The sequence below is a fragment of the Vulpes lagopus genome, chromosome 6, assembly GCF_018345385.1.
Source record: "Vulpes lagopus strain Blue_001 chromosome 6, ASM1834538v1, whole genome shotgun sequence".
Lineage (NCBI taxonomy): Eukaryota > Metazoa > Chordata > Mammalia > Carnivora > Canidae > Vulpes > Vulpes lagopus.
In genome coordinates, this window is record NC_054829.1 from 115,360,910 (window position 1) to 115,385,850 (window position 24,941).

At 37.0% G+C, this 24,941-nt stretch overlaps 1 protein-coding gene and 1 non-coding gene across 3 annotated transcripts in view; one reads left to right on the forward strand and one right to left on the reverse strand.

The window, feature by feature from the left end:
- The first annotated feature begins 7,609 nt into the window (after positions 1 to 7,609).
- On the forward strand, positions 7,610 to 7,715 carry LOC121494008. Its single transcript, XR_005988656.1, has one exon. It is a non-coding gene; the product is annotated as a U6 spliceosomal RNA (small nuclear RNA).
- A 1,895-nt stretch (positions 7,716 to 9,610) lies between these two features.
- Positions 9,611 to 24,941, reverse strand: part of TNIP3 (TNFAIP3 interacting protein 3) — a 51,293-nt gene continuing 35,962 nt past the window's right edge. For both annotated transcript variants that reach the window (XM_041760130.1, XM_041760131.1), the window contains exons 9-12: positions 22,153 to 22,203; positions 21,158 to 21,247; positions 18,225 to 18,285; positions 9,611 to 10,218 (exon numbers count right to left, since the gene is read on the reverse strand). In XM_041760130.1, coding sequence (XP_041616064.1) covers positions 10,187 to 10,218; positions 18,225 to 18,285; positions 21,158 to 21,247; positions 22,153 to 22,203 — 234 coding nt within the window. In that variant the 3' untranslated portion in view covers positions 9,611 to 10,186. The remainder of the gene's footprint in view (positions 10,219 to 18,224; positions 18,286 to 21,157; positions 21,248 to 22,152; positions 22,204 to 24,941) is intronic.

Genomic DNA, 24,941 nt, shown 5'->3' on the forward strand with positions numbered 1-24,941 from the left:
TTCTATGTTAAATTTTTATAAATAATTTTAATAATGACAAATGGCTCTATTATGTGTTTCTTAATTTAGTTCACAACTCTCATGTAGATTTTGATTACATTTGATTACTGACTCTTTAATTTAGAGTTCTAGATTCTTAGAAGAGGACTTTACTGGATCAAAGAATAGGAGCATTATTAAAACACATGATACATGGCATAAATAGCTTTCCAGAAAAGGTAAACTCATTTATATTCTCACGAGTAGCATATGAAGATTCCAGGCTCATTTTAGATAGCATAGAATATAAGTCCTTAACAAATATTTATTAAATAAAGGTGTTTTTAAAGATTTATTAAAGCGATTTATACATTAGACATGTTAGATAATTGTCCATATTTGATACATATGCATATATGTATTTCTGGTTTATCTTTACACATTTATATTGTTTTTTAAATATTCACCTATATATTACATGTAAATACCACATATAGTATTTATAGTGTTTACCTACATGTTTCCTAGTTTATATTTACATATTTATGATTGTATTTTATAGATCAAATATATTGGTTTCAGTTGTTTTTCTTCCATTTTGTTAAACATTGCTTTTAGGGTTTTATATTTTTCTTTTTACTGTTTAATCCATGGAGAATATATTCTTGAGCTACAAAGTATCTTTAAAACATTTTTTTTAGACTTCCACATGGGTGATATATTTCCTGAGCTCCTGTATATGGGAACTCACCGTACAAGATTTTGTCAAGTACAATGGGTTGCAATAGTTCCTTTTCAATATCTTGTAAGGATTTTCTCTGACTTTTGAGAGCTTCTCTGATTCAGAGAGGTGCTCTTAGCCATGTAGAAAGCTTAGGAATGGAGCCCTAAGACCCTCTGAGGGGAGAGTCACATGGTTTAGCATGGCTGGTGCTAGGTCAATATGAGAAGGTCCTCCGTCAAATATCTTCAAAAAACAGACAGTAATTGTGAGTAGATGAAAAAGTGAAGAAAAAAGTAGCTTTCTTCTTAAGAAAGTTTGTAAAGAGTAAAAGAAGAAAATCCAATGATTGTGGTGAATGCCAGTATAGCAGAGCCAAGACAGCCACTTTCTGTTGTGGGCTATTAGAGCTGACCCGATGCTAGTAAAGAACAGAGAAATTCCTTAGACTGTGAACTATGTATACTAAGATTCAAAAACTCCAGAAAACAACATGGTGACTCATTCCATGAGCCATACAGATGGCATTTCACAGAAAAGCTATTTGTTCTGGCCTGGTTGATGGTCACGATGTAGCTTGTCATGGGTGCTTCTTTACCAGAGGACCTCAATGCTTCAAAGACTTTGGAACGGAAGTTGGCTTCTGGCTGTAATGTTCCTGGGCTTTTCAATTAAGTGAAGCTCATTGGTTTTGCTCATGGATGTGTCAGATGATAGGTGTTCATTGATGTCACCCTTCCTCAACCCTACCTATTAACCCTACATCTTCTCTTTGTCTAGCAGCTCCTTTCCCCCTTACTCCCAGAGCCTAGTAAAATCAGAAGACTGTGAGAAGAATTTTTTTAAAGCTTACTACACTCTGCATTCCGCTTCTGATTCTAGCAATTCTCTGTCCAAGAACATGCAAATGCCACACCAGCATGACTGTTTCTAACTTTTACAAGATGCATGTAACATCCTTAGCAATCGATTTAGATATCCCTTATAAAGAAGCTGAAATGGGGCACCTGGAGCCCTGAGTAGGCAGATTCTCAGCAGGGAATCTCTGCTTGAGATTCTCTCCATTTCCCTTTCCTTCTGCCCCTCCCACTGCTCTCTCTCAAATCAATCAATCAATCAATCAATCTTAAAAATTCTGAAGTGTACCAGGGGGTATGTTTATTGGTGCAAAAGAACTATCAGAAATTTACCAGAAGAAAAAAAAATTATCAAAATCTTAGTTCCTCTTTTATTGTTACATTTTTGTTAGACTATTTTAATTGTCAGGACACATGGATGGTGCAGTGGGTTAGGTGTCCCACTCTTGCTTTCAGCTCAGGTCCTGATCTCAGGGTCATGAGATCAAGCCCTGTGTCTGGCTCCATGCTCGTGGAGTCTGCTTATGGTTCTCTTTCTCCCTTTTTCTCTGCCCCTCTTGCTCATGCTCTATCTTTCCCTCTCTCTCAAATAAATAAATAAATAATAAATAAATAATAATCTTTAAAAAAGAGAATATTTTAATTGTCTAGTTTGTGCTATACCTAAAAAATATATGTAATATTTAGAATCTATATATTTAAGTTGTTTTCACAGATTAATTATAAAGGAAAAACATTTGGATTTTATGCCTTTTACCACTAATTTCCTGTTACTTAAACAAATAGCTTCAGGTATATCTATGGAGTATTTATACTTCTAATTTTTGAAATAGCCTAATTAGGAACTTGCATGCATATCCTGTTGAAACTAATCAACAATTTAATTGTATTTTGGAAATCGGAGGTACCTTGCAGACATTAATATCAAGAATGTGCCTGAAGCTGCTTTACTCTGGAATATTGTCCAAAATCTCCAAAATTCCTCTACATAAAGTGACATATGTAAGTTTGGCCTCATCAGAGTACCTACAAACTAGAAAATTATATAAAAAGCTGTAATTCTGCTAGATTGGTAACTCTATACCCACATCTGTGATTTAGTTTCTCCTTCCATGATATGATTTGTTTTTCTAAGGGAGATAAACATGAAATCTGAGTTTTACTTGAAGTTCTTCTGAATTGCAAGATAGAATAAAAATTATAAAAAGGATTTTGTGCAATGGCCAAAATGTAAAATGCTCTTAGGTTTCAAAAATAAACACTTCTTACTCAATTAGTCTTTTACTTTGAACTGTGACCTACATATTATAAAAGTAATAAAACCTTCAGATTTTCAAAATTGGAAGATAAATTCTCAGAAAGGCAGGCCCCTTGCATTGTATCATTGCTACATTCTAACTAACCATAGATATGGTAAAACAAATATATTTTTTGGAAGTGCAAAAATATATTACTAAGAAATAAGATATTTATATTTTAATTATTTAAAGATTTATTTATTTGAGAGGGAAAGAACAGGGAGGGAGGGGCAGAGGGAGAGGGAGAGAGAGAGAGAATCCCAAGCAGATCCCCTCTGAGCACAGAGCCAGACATGGGGCTTGATCTCATAACCCTGAGATCATGACCTGAGCTGAAATCAAGAGTAGGATACTCAATGAACTGAGCCACCCAGGTGCCCCAGACATGAGGCATTTATAATTGCTTATAATATGTTGTTAGGAGATTATAGAACAATTTATATAAAACTTTCATAATTTCATTGTAGTAATTCAGTATGTTATTTTACACTGATACCTGAAAAATGAATGAAAAAGTAAATGAAAAACAGTATAATGTAAAAAAAAAAAAAATGACAAGTGCTATTCCATTATCTTCCTGTATGTTGTGTTGTCCAGGATTGGTTGGTATCCCTCTATTGTTCCTTTTTTGAGCAATTTTTTTTTTTTTTAGCTTGGAAACTTTTATGAGAACTATTTCTAAATTCATAATTATTACCTTATCTTTGTAGCACATTTTTTTAAATTTTTTTTATTTATTTATGATAGTCATACAGAGAGAGAGAGAGAGGCAGAGACACAGGCAGAGGGAGAAGCAGGCTCCATGCACCGGGAGCCCGACATGGGACTCGATCCCGGGTTCCCAGGATCGCGCCCTGGGCCAAAGGCAGGCGCCAAACCGCTGCGCCACCCAGGGATCCCTGTAGCACATTTTTTTTCAGAATGTGTCCAGATATTCTATTTTGTTTCATTCTTTCTGCATCAGGATAAGCCTTTTTGATTTGCATGCTTTGATCCATTTTCAGTCAGGTTCACCTTGAACACCATTGTTACTCCACGTTGGATTTTCCCGGGACTTACATCTAAATTGATCTTCCCTTGTCACCTTTATTTGGCATATCACACCCATTCACTGGGCTGGCTTCCTCCCATCATCTGCACCTGTCTCCATCCCATCAGGGTATGTACCTCCTTTTTTGTGTACCTCCTTTTTGTTCTTCTGCCCTGTCCCATCCTACTGAAGCTAATTTTAATGATATGTGATGTGTGATATCAATGTTACCTGAGAGAAATCTCTTTAGCCATCATAATAAGCAGGACACTGATACATATTAACACAAAAGTCCAATATCACTTCTGTTTTTGGTCTAACCTCTTAATAAGCATAATACGTCTAAATTTCGTCAAGATTGAGAATTTTATGTCTCTGTTTGCAGAAGTTAATCTTGAATGCAATCTGATTTTTGTATTAATTCTATTTATGTTCTCCTTATCAACATAACATCTGAACATGTTGGGAACTATTCACAAGGTAAGTTTTACAATTTGCAATTTCACATGAAGAGATATAAGAAGTGTCCTACAGCAAAAGCTGAGTTGAACAGAACACATCTTACACTCATGGGGACAGGGAATCCTGTGCTATACAATTCTTATTTCCCACCTACCAAGCACACTTTGGGAAATGTTACCCTAGAGAAAGCTCTTTAACCATTACGATAAGCAGAAAGAAGCTAACATATACTGAACACCACCTGGTGCCAAACATTACATATTTGATATAGTTGGTTTTTACAAAAATCTTCTGATAGTGTTTTCTTATTATCCTTTTTCAGTTATGGAAGTTGAGATTCACTAATTTAGGCACACTTGTTCACATTCACAGCTGGTACAACTAGGAGCAGAATTTGTATCTGACTCCAAATCCCATGCTCTTTCTACAAAATTTTGCTATACCCATTCATTACATTCTTTTTTATTAAAGTGGATTTCTTGAAGGATTTGGGATAAAAGCTCTTAAACTATCTTGACTACTTCTATTGGAAAAAAAACAACAACAATAAACCAAAAAACCACAAAAACCCATTTTTACCTGATTATCTTTTCATTTTACTGGGAAGCAACTTAGCACATGCTGTCTCCTCAGTTTGCAGAGGAGGTGAAGGAGATAGATGTTAAATTATTTGGTGATGAAGCAATAAAGAACGTCCAAAGGAAAGTTAAAGATTTGCAAAATAGTGTTAATGATAATTTTCTTTAGGAAAACATTAATTTATGTCAGAACATTGGCTCTCCATCTGTATTTTTAAAAATCCATTTTAACTTTGAAATTTTTCTTAATAATCTATATTCTGAGATTAGCCTTTAATGTTTTATGGGGAAGAGGGATTTTTGTCATATTGCTAGAACCTTATTGAACTAAGAAAAATATAAAAAGAAATTAAAGGCTAGTTTTCCTTTTGGAGAAAATGATTCTAGATTTTGCTAATTATTGAAATAATACATTTTCATAAAAAAAACTTACAAACTTTTGCTAGAGTACTTAACTATTGTAATATTTTGTTCATTACAAATTGCCAAATTCTGACTGTCTTCTGTGCTTTACACAAAAATATGATACTTCTAAAGACATAGAAAGGCCAAAAAATATGTTGAAAATTAAAAGGAGTTTCACTTCCCCGGCTTCAGTGCATCCTCCCTACAGCTGTTAGAATACTTTTCTTTAGACAATAGAAAGAATAGAAAGTGCCTCTGTTTCTTTCACGTGACCCATCATTGCACACACAATACATTTTTATAAAATCAAAGCAAATTTCTAGTAAATGACATTGACAAATAATAATATCCAAAACAGATATTTGATCAAGATGAGAAAATACATGTAGAATTGATCAATTATCTAAAAATGTGCTGACTCAATTTTGAAGCCATTCAGGATATCAAGGTGCTCTTCCAAAAATTAAAAAAAATAAATGGAATGGGCGTTTAGAAACCAAGAAACAAACAAATCTCTCTCAAACTCATTTTTCTTCTACTTCAGCATAGCCAGATCTGCCTACAAATGTGTCTCTGAGTAGAGGTGGGGAGGAGGTGTCATTTAAAAAAAAAAGATTTATTTATTTATTTTAGGGGAGGAAGGTAGAAGGAGAGGGAGAGAGAGTCTCAAGCAGACTTCATGCGCAGCACCAAGCCCCAGGCAGGGCTTGATTTTTACAACCCAGAGACCATGACCCCAGCTGAAACTAAAAGTCAAAAGCCCAATTGACCACATCACTCAGGCACTGTAAGGGGGGGCTCATTCTTCTTGCCAGCTGTGTGTGCAAGTGTGTGTGTGTGTGTGTGTGTGTGTGTGTGTGTGTGTGGTTGACTGATGTGGGTCATCAGACTTCGGCTGCAAGTAGAGAGAGGTTCCCTCACAGATGTGCAAATTGAAATTGCTACTCCATCTAAGCACACTCCTGCCAGTCAAGAGCAGACTCAGGAAAATCAGTTAATAAGATGGATTCTCTCAGCAAATTAATTCTCAGTAATAAGTTAAGCACCTCAGGAGGCCCTAAGGGTGGGGTTTAATTTACCAAACAGTATTTCCTGAGCCTCATAAATTGTGCTCTTCCTTCTGATATTGTAATGAAATAAAATCAAAGGAGAGTAGAGAGAAGTCATTTTACAGTATATATTTATACTTACACTTAAAATAATTTGTGCAATACACAAATTAGTGAAATTCACACATTCCCACAAACATTAAAAGTCTCATATCACTCAGCAATTACTGGCAAATTAATGGGTTCTAGATCTCAGCACCATTGCTTTCTGTAGGAGGCTTAGAATGGAGTTTGTCAGTATTCTTGGCAATATATTATACACACAGGATTTGAAGTAAATTTTAAAAATAGCTTTATTATGCAGAATTTTCCATTTGAATAAATCTACCAGTCACCAGGAGAAAATGGAGGCCAGTGTGTAGGTAAGATGGTAGAGGCAGAGCGTGTTGTTTTGTGTTTGTGGTGTGTATGTGTAGCGTGTGTGGTGTGCATGTGTATGTGGAGTATGTGATACATGTGCATGTGTGGGGTATGTATGTGTGGTGTGTCTGTATGTGATGAGTATGTGTGTGTATATATGTGGTGTGTGTGGTGTGTCTGTATTTTGTATATGTGTGTGTGTGCATGTGGCATATATGTGTATGCGATGTGTGTATATGGTGTGGGTGGTTTGTATGTAAGTGTGGTGTGAATGTAGAGTGAGTGTGTGTGTGTCTGAATTGTGTGTGCTGATAGAAGTTTCCTTTTCTATAGAATCCTAAAAGCTGGGAGTATAATTTTTCCCCCAGAACACCTTTCTTCCTTGGACCAAAACACTAATGGGAGTGATGAGGTAGGTATGTAAGAAGGAAATGAGGGAAGAGAAATTATTTCTAGAATTACTAAAAGTGGGGATTATAGCAAATATTTTCTTTTCATTTGAGCTGTATAATTGGAGCTTAGGCAATTCTGAGTCAGCAAAGAATGGATTGTAGCATAGCTGCAACAGCAATGCAACAAGATTCTGTATCTCCTTTGATTCTAATATGTCGGGGTCCCTGGGAAGATGGAAAGAAAAATGGCAAAAATGAAAAAGGGGCAAAGGGAAGAATAAAAGGTGCTAAATCACTCTGCCCTCCCCTCCAAATATGGACTCAACCAAAAATAGTACATAGAGACAGAGGCAGTGTGTGATATTTTATGCTGCCTAGACATTTTTGAAAATAAGTGGGTATTCATTTAATGATTTTTGTGCTCACTTAGGCAGCACATATACTAAATTAGAATGATACAGAGAAGATTAAAGTGGCCCCTGAGTAGGGATAACACACAAATTGGTGAAGTGCTCCATATTAAAATAAAATAATAAAATAAATAAAATATAAATTGTTACATTGAATTATTGAGTAGGGAAGTCATATGTCTTTCAGATTTGATTTCACCAGTGACCGAGCTACATTAAAAGTATTGATACATGAGAGCAACCATCCAGACCCATACTTATACCACGTAATGCACTTTAACGTTAAGTGATAGACCTCAGTAAAGAAACTAAAGAAAATCACCTGGAAGTATGTTCATGCTTAATAATATTAGCAATTTAGCCTGAAATATCTTTTTGTTGATAAGTAAAATAGAGAAAAAAAATATACGCTAGTAGCAATAGAAGTTGGCCTAACTCCCAAATTTAACCAGTTCTTTTTGACTCCACGTCACAACCAAGACAAGGTGAATACACCTTTTTCTTCATGTGATGCCTTCAAGATAAAATTCTCCATGATCATCAAAAACTTAAAATGTGCCTGGGACTTACATTTCCTAGATAAAAGAGACTGTGTGATATGACTTCCTCTCCTTTCAAAGGGACACAGCTATTCCTCACATAATTTCCACAATTTGTGTGTGATAATGAAGCAAGTGCCACAGCTGAGGATCACCCTTACAATGCGCTGAGACAGAAGTCCCCAAACAAATGATTTGGGGAAAGGGACACAGGAGGGACTGGCTGGCTCTTGGGCCAGAGCTGTAGAAATCTGTCTTCTTGTAGAAATTCTGTCTTATGTTGCACTCTGATCAAGGGGTCCTCTTCCCACATTTGCAGTCACCCACTGGGAATTCAAATTAAATTAGGTCTCACTTAAATTGGAGTTTTTCCCATTACATTAGCATTTGCATAATCTTGCCAGTGTTTGCCAACTTGCTAATTAATAATAGGATGACTTCAGTAATAGTAATAGGATGGTTAAATCATGTTTTATTGCTGTTGGATTGACCTAGAATGAGTCCATCAAAGGGTACTTCTTGTATGTATGTTGTTTTTATTCCAGTAGGCACATCTCAGTTGGCAAACTGAATCCACCACTAGAAGTTGTTATTGCAATGGCTTTTCCACTAATCTGAAGAAATGGAAATTTAAAAAAAAGTTTTGATGAAACTGACTTGTAAACCCCATTGTTTTTCTGATTCACTTACGCTGAAGTATTGCTCAAGAATGATTTGTCTCTTTAATAAGTAGCAGCAAAAACAAAGCTTTAGAGAATTAATGTAACAGAAGGATAATTCTTTCTCAGGAATTATCTTTCGAGTAGCCAGACTGAGGCTGAAAGTATTTAACTTTCTAAGGCTGGTTCACCTTCCTGTTACACAAAGCTGCAAGTATACTCAGAAGTTGAGAAAGGAAAAGAGTCTGAGCTGGAATTAAGTAGTATAACTTCTGGAGGCTGGAGCTAGATAGTTTCAGCAGTATGTTGGATTGCTTTGTTTGACTGTAGGTTCAGCAGATGCTCCTGGTTTTCTTTAGGTGCTTGCAGGATTACAGATAGCTGTGGATCTCACACTCCTGCTATACATCTCCTCACAAAGAGGATCTCCAGTTGGTCCTAGCAGAAACCATATTAAATGGATGAACATAATACTTTTAAATCTGCTTAGTCTTTAGACGTCTGTCATGTCACTATAATTTAATTGCAATACAATTTGGATATTGAAATGAATGAAAAATTTCATTTTTCACTTCCATAAGTTTGAGGAGTCAGCTGTGTTATTCATCAATAATTACTCAAATCCATAGGAAGAAAAAGCAGATTTCACCACAAATCCATGTGTCTCCAAACTACTACTGTAAGCACATATGAATGCAGGAAGCCATCATCATCAGACTATGGTTTTATCTTTCATAATCTATTCCACCTAAAAATGAAGGAGGCTCACAATTTCTCACCACGTTAGAGGAATGATCTGTTCAGAGCATAGTTTTGAGGTGAACACTTTATTCAGACTGAACCATTCATTTAGTTTAAGGAAGTATATACGCCTCCTCGGCCCTATCCATAGGTTCACCAAGGCCAACAATCATGAACACAGTATCTAGTCAAACTGGCTAAAGAACCAAGCCCTACAAAAACAATGGGAGCCATGTTACACATTTACAACTGCTGAAACTTTTCCCCCAGGGAATAAATATTTCAATCAACATAGAACATCACTGCACCAAAAGTGAAGTTGCTGAAATCATGAAATAGTCTCTGTAAATCCAACAGCAATGTGCTGAAGAAAGTTTCAAATAATGGTACATAATTCATCTGCCAAATCTCATTTCGAGGAAACTGGAAGTTGTGTTTGGTTTGTAATATTGGCTTCTCAGACTTGATCAGGATCTTAGCTGTCACAAGTCTTTTCCTTTATCCATGCCAAATAACGGTCACTGTGCACAAATAACGGAGCTGATGATGTGCAGTTGTGCAGACACAAGCCACCAGCAAAAAGAAAAATGAGAGTCCTCAGCCAAGCTCTCCCTTTGCCCGTATGCTCCTCCACTTGTGTGTACTTCTACTGTTTGACTTTCTTTTCTGAAGAGAAACCTATGAAAAAGAGCAGGAAAATGTTTCAGATTAAAAATTAAAAATTCATTTCTCTTCTTCTGGCTCAGGGCTAACATAAATTTTGAGGCTAGCAAAAAAAAAAAAAAAGAAATATTTTATTCATAAGCTCCCACAAGTTTACACCGAGAAATAAAGAGGCGGGAAATGGAGGGTTATTATTTTAAGCGTTGACATATGCTTACCACTTTGTGAAATCAGCTGTGGCCTAGTTCTACTCATGCCTGAAGAGGAATATTCTGTGCTACTTCTTATCTTTGCTGGCATTTTGGTGGCTGAGGCATTTACTTATGAAGGTAAGTCATATATGTGACTATTAGGCTTAGTACTTCGTCCACAGAAAGATAACTACGACATAAACTACTTTAAGTACGGTGAAGGGTACATTATTGCCAAAGCAATAGAAAAGATCCCAGGGCTTAAGATGTGTTAATGTGCCATGAAAACCAATATGAAAACATCATACATTTCAATGAGAGTGGGATAGAATGCCACAAATGAGCACTATCGGGAAGACAAAATTGGATATCTACTCATGATGACAGATAAAATAAATTTCAAGAATAAGGTATTTTCCTATTCATGATAGCAATTTAGAATATGTAAAATGTTTTATACCTGCTGCGCTGTATTTGGTATTTTAGATACACAAACATTTAAAGTAACTGACAGTTTCCCTTCCTGGCTTAAAAAAAATACTCTTCTAAGAATGGTGGCCATTAAGATAAAAAGGTATCTAATATGGTGAGAGCATAAATTTGGATCCAGAAGCATAATCCACAGGTCTAAAGTCTAAAGTTTAGATTTAATCCATTTATGATATCTACCCATATGTATCTTAACACATCAAGAAAAGTTAATTCCTCTGTAGCTCTTAAAGCACTCTTGTGGGGATCCATGGGTGGCTTGGCGGTTTAGCACCTGCCTTTGGCCGGGGGCACGATCCTGGAGTCCCGGGATCGAGTCCCGTGTCAGGCTCCCGGCATGGAGCCTGCTTCTCCCTCTGCCTGTGTCTCTGCCTCTCTCTCTTTATGTCTATCATGAATAAATAAATAAAATATTTTTTTTTTAAAAAAGCACTCTTGTGAAATAGGTAGAGAGGTAAAGGTCATTATCCCCATGTTTTAGACAGAGAGAAGTTGTGACCCACGAGGTAATCCATGGCAGAATGGAAATGTGAACAAAAGCAAAAAAAGGTTTCAGTTCCTTGAAGGGAAGGCAGAGTGTCCCCCTGTGTAGTGAATATGGGAAGAGATTTCTGTCATCAGACTTGGCTGCACGGTTCTAATGGCAGGGCAAGAGAAGTACCACTAGGGAGTTGTGGGTTCTTGTGGTGCTAGACACAGTCCGATTTGCCTAATTGGTTGGTAAAGAATTCCACTCACTAATCATGTGCCTTATTATTTATTAATGGTGTGTGTAAAAAAAAAAGCACTCTATGCTTTTATGTTCACAAAAGTGCAGGTTAAGTACCATGTGACTAAAGTGATCTGAACAGGACCCAGAGATCTTGGTGTCAGAGGCCATCAGGGACTGTTGGAATCTGAAGTCCCCTCTTAGGGTACAGCAGAAGGGTTCAAGGGGGACCGTGCTCTCTACATGCCCACTCACCTCAGAATGTGGATGCTTATGCATCAATAGTAAGGAAATGTAGGTAAATAAACATTTTTCCCACTTGGGATGAAATATGTAATAGAAACCTCGTTTCCCTACAGATTTTTATCTTCCACTTAAGAGAAATACTGTGATTTTATCCACCTAGTGGAAATGTGAATAGTCTGGCCTTATTGCCTGCATTTTTCTCATCTAGGCTCTATCTATCTATAGAACCACAATCTACATAGAATGTTAATCAGGATGTTTAGTCTTTGCTTATCAATAGATGTCTGCTTAGGAATATATCTGCTACCTATATTTTCATATGTTCTTATACATATAAATATACATTTACATTTTATTTAATATTCCCTTAGCAAAATCTCTTAGTTTACCAATAAGCCAATCTTTTTAGCATTATAAGGTGAGGATGCATTTCTCCTGCAGCTCTTCTCTAAAAATCTAGAAATAGGCATAAAACTATCTGTCTCTTTTGACTAATATTTTTATTAACTGATGGTAAGATAATTAATGTATTTTATAAAAGAAAAAATATTCTTAATATTTTATCCATCTGTATTGAAAATCACACAAGTATAGTCTCTAAGTTTCGTCTGTTTCTTACATCTCTTAAGTAGCTTCTGCTATTTACACTGGCTCCTGTATCTCCTCATACTACCAGGTGCTGAAAAAAATCCAACTAGTCCTGCCATTTTACCAATGTAAAATTATTTGTAATGTTCAGTTATAAAGACAGTTATTGGGACTCTTGGGTGGCTCAGCGGTTGAGCATCTGCCTTTGGCTTAGGATGTGATCCCAGGGTTTGGGATTCAGTCCCACATCAGGCTGCTTGTGGGGATCCTGCTTCTCCCTCTTCCTGTGTCTCTGCCTCTCTCTCTGTGTTTCTCATGAATAAATAACTAAAATCTTAAAAAAAAATAAAGATAGTTATAAACAGACACAAACTTAGAAACAAAGATTCTGGCTTTCAGGATAGGGCCATTAGAATTTACTTAAATAAAATACATGTAAATGATGACACTCTTATATTTTAATGTATAGCATAGGTTGTATATTGCTTAGTGGTTACAGTGTGGGCTTTGGAGGTAGACTGCCTGGCTTGTTTATGTTCTAGCCAATAACCAGCTACATGGACTTGGACAGGTGACATTATCTTCTGTTCTTAAGTTTCCATAATTTTAAAACTGGAGCATCAGTAGTACTCATCTCATAGAGTTGCTATAAGGTTTTGATGAGATTATATATAAATATATACGGCACCTAAAATAGTTTCTGGCATGTGATTAGTGTTATGGGTTGAATTGTGTCCCCTCCCATCAAAAGATATGTGTATGTCTTAACGCCTGGTACCTGTGAATGTGACCTCATTTGGAAATAGGACTTTGCACACATAATCAGGTTAACATGAGATTATACCAGATTAGCCTAATCCAATGCGACTGGAGTCCCTATAAGAAGATGAAACTTTGGACACAGACGCAGACACGAGGGAAGATGGCCATGTGAAGAGTGAGGCAGAGATTGGAGCTGTGCTACCACAAGCCAAAGAACATCTGGTGCTACTAGATGCAAAAAGAGGCAAGGAAGGAGCCTTTCCTAGAGGCTCTGGAGGGAGTATGACCCTGCCAACACCTGGATTTCAGATTTCTAGCTTCCAGAGTGTGAGAGGATAAATTTCTGCTGTTTTCAAGCCACCTCATTTTTGATACTTGGTTATGGTAGCCCTAGGAAATGAATTCAGTCAGTATTCAGTTAATTAGTTATTACTAGACACTAGTAAAGGCCAATTATAATAGTTGGGCTTTGATCTTCTATATTGTAAAGAAATAATTATGTTTGCTCACAACATACTCTCACATGCCTACATTTCATGTCTTTCCAAATATGTAAGACTTGATCTCTAGCTCATTAGATGAAGTTCAATTCTGCACCATATGAAAAGTCTGGAAGGTAGAGAGGTGACTGGCGTGCCATATAGTTAGAAAACGTAGCCTTTTGACATTTCACAAAGGAAGAAATAAAACAACATGCTTTCAACGTTCTACTAATTCTACTATGCCATAATTGTCCTAGAAACATGGAAGTCATTTTGCATCCCATTCTGATAACAGATTAAATGAGATTAAAATGTTCTTCATAAAATCACCATGTTTCTAAACAGAAACTGTAACCCCTTAACATCTGTAGGCTTCGATATATAAAAATACCATTACTTAGTGCTGTGCAAAGAGAAAGCCAAGTAAGTCTTAAATGTCTTGAAAACCTTTCTTTAAATCTTCAGTGTTTGAAAGAGGAGTTAATTTCCATTGTGTCTGCAAAGCATTCTAAAATAACCAGAGATGGGATCCCTGGGTGGCGCAGCGGTTTGGCGCCTGCTTTTGGCCCAGGGCGCAATCCTGGAGACCCGGGATCGAATCCCACGTCGGGCTCCCGATGCATGGAGCCTGCTTCTCCCTCTGCCTGTGTCTCTGCCTCTCTCTCTCTCTCTCTCTCTCTCTCTGTGACTATCGTAGACTAAAAAAATAAATAAAGTTTTAAAAAATAAAATAAAATAATAAAATAAAATAAAATAACCAGAGATAGTAACTGAGAGCAAAGCTGAAAATTAGTTGACCCAAAGATTGTTTAGTAGTACTCAGTAACTATTGACTTTAATCTTTGGCCAGCAAGCTTTCATTAGGTCCCTACTTTAAGAGGACCCTGCTCTGACCCTCCTCCAGCCACCTTCCCCTCCAGTATGAGTCTGCCTTCTTCTAGAACAAGCTCTTGGTACTCACATGCAGACCCCAAAAGTCTTGCCCAAGTCACCCTGTTTCTGCTTCTAGGCCTCATGTGGTCGTCTTTATCAGGCCTGAAATCAAGGGGTGCTGTTTGTAGCATAAGGAGGGGTATATGGATGAAGTTGGGATGTGCCAACTGGGCTACACTCAAATTCACACTTCAGATCCCGCCCAGTCGAAAGATGAGAAGAGAAGGGGGTGGGCCATGGCTCAGGTCTTCCTGTGCCACTGTGTCTTGGAACAGAACTGGTTGGAATGTGAGCATTTTAAAATTTTACTCTGCCCTTCTAGGTATATTTATCAATAGGGGGATAGTCTATAATAACTTCTATGCTTGATTCATGACATTTAAATATTTAGCCTCAAGTATGCAGCTCTCCACATATTCTTGCTTCAGGCTCTAGGAATATTAAAGGAGGATCTAGTGGTATTATAGCAATTTAATCACTCATTACCCACTGTACCTTTTAAAAATCACAAGTAACCTTCATGTATAGTTGTCAGCGCCATTATCTCAGGTTAGATTACCATAAAAGGAAAAATTATAAGGATAGATACTAGGATCAAAATATAATGTGCTATATATATTGGGATCAGAAAAGTAAAATTTGTCAGGAGTCATGGGAAATTAATAAAAACTGAGAGCTAGGACAATGTATAAAGCACACATACAAATTAATATTCATTTTAATATCCATATTTATGAAAGGGTCATTTCATTTAAATACAAGTAAAATACTTCAGGACTTACTATATGAATAAAACTTATAAGAGTTTTAAAAAAACTTTCTGTTTATAATTTATCAGAAACAGAGCCTAATTTTTCCACTAATTTTTTCTTCCGTTGTTTGAGTTTGGGTTTTTAAAGCCCAAAACACAGGGTATGATGGCTAGCAGTATATTCCTAAATAGTGAAAGGTAAATATATTAGCCAAATAATAAGACAATGAGTAGTATCATAACATAAATGTCTGTATAATAAAAAGATCTCAATTCATATTTAATAATATCACAAAGTTACTTTTATGGATTCTGAGCAATTTTGTTGGATGTACAAATCAAAAGGAGCTTTTCAATTAAATGAGATAGAAGAAGAATCCACCGAAATTAAATAATGGCACATGAGAGATTCTTTTGACAGGGGTGATTTCAGAGCTTTTGTCAATTTTTATGAACTGGTTGGAACCTTGAAATAGCGTCAGCTTTGGAAGCTAGAAGAGGAGAAATAGTAATCAAAAACAGGTAGATTACTGAGTAAGGAATTTCCTTCTACAGTGGTCCCCTAGCCATGATCAGCCCTCTTCCCTGCTTCAGACAAGCCGCAGTCAGCTGCAGAGCTGTGTTGGTAGGAAGAAGGAAAGGGTTCAAATGGCAACATATCCCATCAGTTTCTACCAGGGATGCCCAAGAATGAATTCATCCATAGCATATTTATTACAAGCTTAATCTTATGTAGTACTTTGTCCTTTACCTGTGATATTCAAAATACCAAATAAGTAGCCCAAATAATATATGCTATGATTTCATAGGAAGAAAAGATTATTGAGGGTTAGAATCTAGTCATATAATTATCCAAGTTAAATCCCCCATTCTCATTATATATCTGTTATTGTAGAAAATTCTAATATAGTGAGAGGGGTAGGTTTTCGAGGGCTCTATAGGATGTGATTCAAAGCATAGGTTTTGAAGACCTGGACCTCTGGAATCTAACCCCAGGATCAAATTTTACCAACTGTGTGATTTAGGCATGTTACTTAAATTCTCAAGCCTCATTTTCCTCAACTGTAAAATGGTATAATATAATAAAATCTATTTTATAGCATTGTTGTGAGGATTAAAACAATATCTTAAAATACTCAGGTTGCTACATAATAGAGGTTTATTTTTTATTGCAATTTTACATCTGTAGACTGTTACACAGCATGTTTACACACCACAAACTTCACTGTGTTTCTTCCCAAGTAGACAAAAATCAGTGGGTCATATACACTGACTATCATATTCTATTTCTGCATATTTTATTTAGTTTATGAAGGTTATCACAATTCATTTCTACTTTATATAATTATTAGCTTCTATTACACTGGTCCAAGAAGAACCTCATAGTGATGCATAAACATCTTTATGTTATCACTAAATTCTCTACTGCATAATTATATTTTTTAGTGATTAAGCTCCAAATCAGGGAGAAAATATCTTTAATATTCATTCCAGACCAACCTAATATGAAGTGGAAAATTATTACTGGGTGGCAGCTCAGCTATTATATAACAATGGATTTCAAAAACACAGGCATTTTGCAACAATTATTATGGTTAATAGTATGCCTTTCTAATAAAAGCTCTCTATTATGGCTGGAACCCAAGAACTTCATTAAAACCAATGGTTATATTCATAGTAGAAAGAAAAGAAAAAAAGAATCTTACAGTTTTCTGATAAATGCCTAGACATTCTTTAATAGAGTTCTCACTTTTTATCTTTCTTCTCTATAATGTTTCTGTAAACTAGGCCTTTGCCACTCCTAGTGCTGCTGTGTATAGCTGTCCAGGTTGTGTATTGCACAACCCTACGAGGCTCCATTTACACAGACTACCATGAAGAATTCCTTGGACTTGTGAAGTACATAACTTGCAAAACTACATGTGTTACCCCTGGTTTTCTATTTCCTCTCCATAATGGGCTCCTTGTAGTAAAATCTAGAATTCTATGATCTCAGATCTGAACTAAATGAGATCAAGTTTCGAGAATGGCCTGAAATTGGAATATGGCTCATCTTCAGCTTTTCTAGATAGATTAAAATCTCTGGAAATTAACAACATACAGTCACAGGTGTGTGTCATATAAGATTTTTAAACATGGAGCAGACATGGCTGACTTTTGATCATATGTGATGAGAATAGAGGTGGGATTGTGGTTATAGTCCATTCCTGGGTGGCCTCATGAGACCACAGAAACAAAGCAGTAGAGAGTATAGCAGATTCTGGAAAGAAGAGAAGAATGGTAAACCAAAGAAAAATAAGATAAAAGAGTACTTAGTTGTGAGTACTTTATCAGTGAATTTTTAGGTTTGTTTTTTTTTTTTTTTTCCCCAGCATACTTAGAAGCGGGTGTTGTGGGCTACCTTGGCCTAAACTTGGAGTCTGACATTTAGTCATTAGGGAATACAGTTCTGAGTCTTTGGTTTCCTCTGTCTGTCTGCCAGTGACATTTAAAACATCTGTCTAGCAAACTCAACCTGGAATAGTGGATGTGCATCTGCCCTTTGTAGTGGAATCCCAGAGCTTTGTTGTTGTTGTTACAGTATAGCTCTACTTGAAGTTTTCATTTCTAGCCCCAGATGGAATACTGACTCTGAGACTGGAATAGGAGCAGAAGCCAGAGCTGAGATCCCGCAATTCTGCATTGAACATTTTCTTTTTTCTTAAGGAGTTCAAGTTAACCCCAGGTGCATCAAATTAGAGTTGTGTATGCAACACAACTTTATTGAAGGCCCTCCCCAAGTACAAATGAATGTATGTTGAGTAAACATCCCAAAAAGACCCCATTAAAATGTAAACATGAAAGAATGCTCGATACAGCTGTGGTCTTACCATTTGCCTTGTGCTGCACATCTGGCGGAAACTGGTCAGGAGCATACCACTGATAGTCTGGCTGTGTGGAACAATAAAACATTATTATAGCAATATGGACTTCAAACAAAACATAGTGGCATATTAAAAATATAATTATACTATGTGGCTTTTATTACGCAGGCAACACAAAAGTCGTTTCTATCCAAACCTGTTGCCAATCATGTTCATGTCTCTTACCTCCTTCATCACTATCCCCATCTCCCAACACTCCCCCACCATCCACTCTGTGTTGGCCAGAATTTCTCCTACTTTGGGGTTGTGGCATTCTTTTTTAAGCAGATGTGTTTTGGATATCTGCAGAAGTATAAACACTTCTGTAAAGCTTACTATAGCTCATAAATAAAACAAAGCAGATTACCATCAATAAATACTATGTTTAAAGTCCTCACACAGGAGGCAACAGAAAGACCAAGAGAACAATGACAAGTTTAGTCATTGTACCAGAAACCTCGTCCTCTGGTATGAGGAAGAAATCTAAGCCATTAGGTGCGGACATGGCAGGAATGGCAAAGTAGGGCAGATCTTTTTCCCTTCCTACTGTTCCTCCACAGAAAGTACTCTCTAGATTGTTCAGATGGTTTAGACTAGAGAGGCAGTGAGAGGTAAGGGCAGACTTGGATTTTTCTTGTGGGATTTTCTTCTAGGCTTCACCAGTTAAGAACACCTAGATATTGAACATCAGGGAACATGTAAGATAAACTGCTGTGAATAAATCATGAGCTACAGGCCCACATTTCAAGATACAGTTCCAAGATGAGTACCTCTGTATTTAACCACTTGGAAGAGAGCAATCTCAGCTTCACCTGCCCATGAGGATGGTCTGTCTTCCTGCTCCCAATGCTCACTCCTACCTCCTCCTTCCCCCCAACACACAGAGAATACAGACCTTTTGTTCTATTAATCAATTACCTACTGAAAATAACTCAGGGAAAATGTCTCTACCAATGAGCCAACAGGGAGCATTTACAGGGCTGCCAGACCACTGAAAGTAGCCTTAAAGTTCAATTATCTGACAAGACACTAAGAAATGCTGCAGTTAGTACAGTGTGACCCCACTTTACCCCCACTCAGACACCTAGGCTCTTGGCTCCTTTTGGTCCATGAAAAAGCTAAAAGAGGAAATGAGATCACCTCTGTTTTTTATCTCCTCGTTTATTTTTAGATGTCTCAAATAACACATAGGATAAGTGACGTGAGCCTCAGTTTTAGATTCCAGGAGAGTTGCCAAAAGAAGGCAAATATACTGTAATTTTACAAACACCACTGCTTGTGCTTTAATTCAGGCTTAGAAATAAGCATAAAACATGAAATATTCTTTAAAAATGAACTCCGAGAGTTAAATTCTACTGTTATACCAAGATTCTTTTTAACTGAATACTGCTTAAAAATGTAGGACATTGTACATGGCTTGGAACCTTTTCAAATACAGACCTTTATTTGGTGATAATTTTACATGGTCTGGACCACTTTACTTCTTATAATTGATCAGGAAAGTTTGATGAGCTTTTATAGTAGGTAAATTTCTGCCTTCTTTCCATAAATGAGAATTTGAAGAAAATAGTCATTTTTACTTCTAGATAAACTTGCATGACTCATTGGTTTTACAGTTAACCTTTCACAAGAATATTTCTCCATTTCCCCAACCTGTAGGAGCTAACTCCAAAGTAAACTTCTATCTCTTTATGTTCCCCACAATATTAATTTAGTTTTACATTCTGAAAAAGAAACTTAAGGAATGATAGCTGTATTTGGGGATTCCCAGAAACGTTTCTGGTAAAGACTGAAAAGTAAGCAAACAGGTAAAGAAAAAAGGAAATGGGACGGGTGAGCAGACACAAGTGACAATGGACAACAACACAAAAAGAACCAAATTCTCAGCTGTGTGCTGTGTCACACCAGGGTCAAATAAGCGATGCTCATTAAATTCTGACATCCCTCTGCCACCCAGAGAGTCATTACCTCCTCCCTTGGGAAAAGGGCTTTGAGTCACACTCAAATACAAAAGTATGGCAACCAAGAGAATCATGATCTCCATAGTGCTCTGCTAGGAAAAATCCCAGTTAAAATCTCAAGATTCTTTGCATAATTAAAAACACAGTTAATAAAAATTGAGGGGTAGGAGAGTTGTCTGAGCATTTCCAAAATGCAGAAAAACACAATATTTTATTTTCGTATAAGGCTTCTATGTAGCCAAAACACAAAGTAGAGACCAGTATTCTAGACAGTGGGGGAGGGTGGATGAAATAGTGCTATGGAGAAAGGAAGGAAGGTTGCTTTGGTGCTGACTTATTCAGGTTGACTGTCCAAATCAATTCCACTCACAAATAATTGCTCCACTGTTCATTTCATTTTGCCTGGCTAGACAGAGCCACAGAGAGCAACTTAAGTGGGTCACTTTTTCTTGGATCCTTTAAGAATATCCTTTTAATTGGAAGATGTCAAACACTATATTGCACAGATGTACCAATATCCATAGTAGTTCAATATAAGTTTACAACCGAAAAAGGCGTCTCTCAGACTTGCTATATTCGTTTTGCTTTTCCCTACACACAAAAATGCCCTTTTGGAAGGGTCAGGTACGCCATCTAAAAAGGCCCATATAAAATGTTGTATGTTCGTTCAAGGAATTACAGCTCCATTTGATACTGTTCAGTTAATTTATTTGTATCCATGTGTGTCCTGTGAGTGCGTGTCCCAAAAAAGATAATTATAGTGTACATTGACCACTGCAACTCTGTAAATTTGAGGCTGAGATAGAAAGAGGCTCCTTCTGTGGACAATAGTATGTGCACAAATTATAGAGACAGCATTTCTACCAAAATGGAAAAAAAATACTAGTATTTATTAGATAATATAAGGACTTCTATGTCACAATGCAAGCTCTTACTTACTGGGTGCTTCTGTGGATCCTGGGCAGTCCCCGGGCCTGCTGGTGCACATGGGTGGAAATTCAAGCTGCAGCTACAGATTGGGAAATACACCTGAGGAGGATAATGTTGTCAGTTCACTGGAAGTGGGTGAAACTGGAGAGTCACCTGACACTTGCTTTATACAACCACAGACAGGTTTGGCTTCATTCTCCAGGTTCAGTCTAACTCTCATGTAATCCCAGCTCAACATAGTGGGCTTGTGGGTGTAGACTCGATACTGGCAGAGATGAGGCTAACTGGGCATATTTCACTTAAGGTGAAACTCTAATTAGCTCTTCGTGTTGAAGACATTAGAAACACTTACAAGGTATAAGGTTCACTTTATGTTTCTGAGTTATCTTCACAGAGGGTCCCTCCCTTAAGAAGAACCAGCCACTAAGCCATAAGACAAGTTTTCTTAAATTGTAGTCAGAGACTCCTACAGCATAACTTAAGTCCAGAGAGAGCATTAAGAATTCAGAGAAATTAATATTCATTTCTGAAGGCTACTAGAGAACCAATGGGATGGAACACTGCTGTGCCCAAGAAGATACTGTATCTTCTCAAAAGAGGCTCAAATCTTTGATGCAATTTTCCACTGTAAATTGTGTAAGCAACTGCAAGAAATACCAAGAAAATCTATTTCCCAGTTGTTCCTGGGTCTATGAAGAAATCTCCACTTGCGTGAGCACACACTAAGGCTTGCGCTACTGGTAACATGTTCTGGGAAACATGTGTTTTTCGTGTTAGGGCAGAGAAGCATTGGTGGTACCTAAGCATTACCTATCCACTGGCATTTTAGTCCATGATGCAAAGTGCCGGTTTGTCCTGAGCCATCTGTAGCAGAGCTTTAAATACACCTTTAATTGGATCCATGGGGAATTGCTGTGCTTGGGAATAAATGTAAGGGTGGAACTAAAAATTGCCCTTTCAACTATGACAAGAAGTTTGATGAATTTAGGTCAGGAACAACATACCTGTTTTAATTGCTTTTCGAGTTTTTCTTTCTCCATCTGACAAGCTTTTATCTATGGACAAAACAAAGGCAATTGTTTATCGAAAGAGTTCACATGATTCGTTCCAAAGTTACACTCAACCTAGCTGTCAGTGGCCTGCTCAGAAACCGCAGGGGTGAAGCACTGATGGCAGTTGAGCCAGTGAAAACAGTCACGTTTTAGATTTTCCAGACTTGCATTCGTTCTATCTTGAAATGCCCAAGTGCAGTTTGGAAAGTGGAATAGTTTTAAACTGTTATTCCAATTTGTTGAAAGGACTGTAATTCTCAGTTGTAGGTTGATATACTGAGACATAGATATAAATATAGAGACATAGGAGTAGATGGAGATACAGAAACAGCTTTCACTGCTTAATGAATATAATTGCAATTGGCCAACTGTACATTCGAAGGCTGCCATCATAAATGTTAGAAGTTGTACATGTATTTCCGCGCCAGACACTGACCTAAGTGCTTTACATATAATAACTTGGCGATTCCTCCCAATGCCTCTGTGATACTGAATGTCATTATCCCTATTTTACAGATGAGGACATGGAGACATGAGATACTGTGTAACATGTTCAAAGTCACACTGCTATACTTTATAGCTTCTCCCTATTGAAGACCCAACCTCATCTAGCAGAGTCACCCACCCCGGATTCCTTCCACCTCTGACACAACTAGAGAAAGCTATTTTCTCTTGACTCATGAGTCATGCTACTCTCATTCCTATACACCCTGGTGCACATCCCTGTAAGGCATATATCCCTATTGAATGCTACTGTTCCAAGTGCCACCTATCAGAAGGATCCTCTCCTTCCTCTGCCCTCCCATCTGGCCTTATACATGTGACTTTTTATAGTCCAATGTGTACTGTGTACTGTCAGTTTGCATTATCTGCGTAGTTATATTCTGTGAAGTCAGCATGAACACTGAGGGGGAGAACAGTACCACTGCTCCTCGGGAAATGCAGGGTTAGGTTCCCATGAACCTCTGGTCATACCATTTTCATTAACTGATCAATATAAAATCTTGTTTTATGTCTGTTTCTGTTAAAGGCATCTTATTTAATATTGTTGGTCCATTAACAGTGAATTCTTGACCTATCGCACTATGGTAATCCATGAATGAAGCTTATCTCACACGCCTTTTCTCTGTAAGGCCCAGGATGGTCTCCCTGTGCTAAGGAACATGAGGGAGCACCTCGACACTATGGGGGATATTTTAAACACTGCAATAACCAATAAAAAACAAAAATGAGAAAACGTGGCACTAAGTAAACCACAAAAAGGACATCTGTTGCAGTCTGAGAGCCAGAACAAGGAGGTAAGGCCTCATTACACCTCAAAAAGGAACAAGTATGTCAGGTGACTCAAGTCTTTTTCTGCTCTGTAAATGTTCACAGATAGCCTTAGATGGGACCAGTATTGATTCTGGGGTGACAAATACATTTCAGTGAGTAGGCAAATTCATAGATACAGAATCCACAAACGATAAGGATACACTATGTATGTCCCCTTCATTATATTGTGAGTTTTTAATAGCAAGGATCATTTTTTTTTTTAGTTCTTTACAGTATATAACAAATGCCTTGCAGAAAGAAAGCATCAAAATTAAATTACAAGGAACTAAGTGTGGCATGTTAATTATACAACTAAATGACTCTTATTTAAAACCCTCCTTCCAACAGACTAAAGTCATTTGTGAAATACCTGTGAGCCATGACCTGAGCTAGATGTTTTTGTATAGATTTTTTTTTTTTTCATTTCACCCTGAGAACAACTTTGTGAAGTCATGAGGGGGAAACCACCACCCATATTTCACAGGTGAGTATACTGAGAGATCTGGTAACTCGTTTTTAGAGACAGAGGTTTTAGAATGATAAGAAATATTTTAGAGACCACCTGGTTCAACTTTGCCATTTTACAGAGGAAGAAAAGGAAGCACAGAAAAGTAGAACTTGCTCAGTGTCATTCCTGATTGTCAAAGCAGGCACAAACACGATGATTTACCCCTACTCCTACTCCTAAGTATCTCTAAGTATCCTGCTCTTTACCACACTTCTATTTTACCAGTCATTGTCTTAAAACATCCTTAGCAATAGAATCAATAAACTCTGGTATGTAAGCAGAATGACTTGACCTAAGTATTCCTTTTTTTTTTTTTGGACCACAGATAATATGCCATTCAAATAACATCATGCCAATTCTATTACATTATGGCATTAAATCTGCTGTTAATATATTTAACATAAATTGTTAAGCCATTTACTACATCTCTTTGTGAATTCTATAATCCTTTGACCAGGGTGAATGAAGCTCCTGAAAAATAAATGCCTCAACTATCGTTATTTAAAGAAAAATGTTTGGTAGTTTTAAGATATCACCAAGATTATCCCTTAGTTCATTTATTAAATTATACTCTCTGCAGACAATGCATTATTTTGTTAGTATCAATCAAAATTAGTTTACAGATGACAGAGAAATGAAAATTACTTGTGGATTATAGCCTCTAGAATATTTAGATGGTCATGTATTCCTGGATGCACTAGAACATCTACAATGGCAAAGATATTGCCCATCTTAGACACAAATTTATCATCAATCTGAACTGAATATAGTAGAATTAAAAAATGTCTGGAAGTAAAATAATTTGTGCAGTGACCACTTAGAAAAGATTAAGGGAGCTTTGCATGTGAGACATACAAATGGAGAGTGATTTCCTCACCGAGAGTAGTCAGAGTAGTAAGTTGCATGAATTATTTTTAGA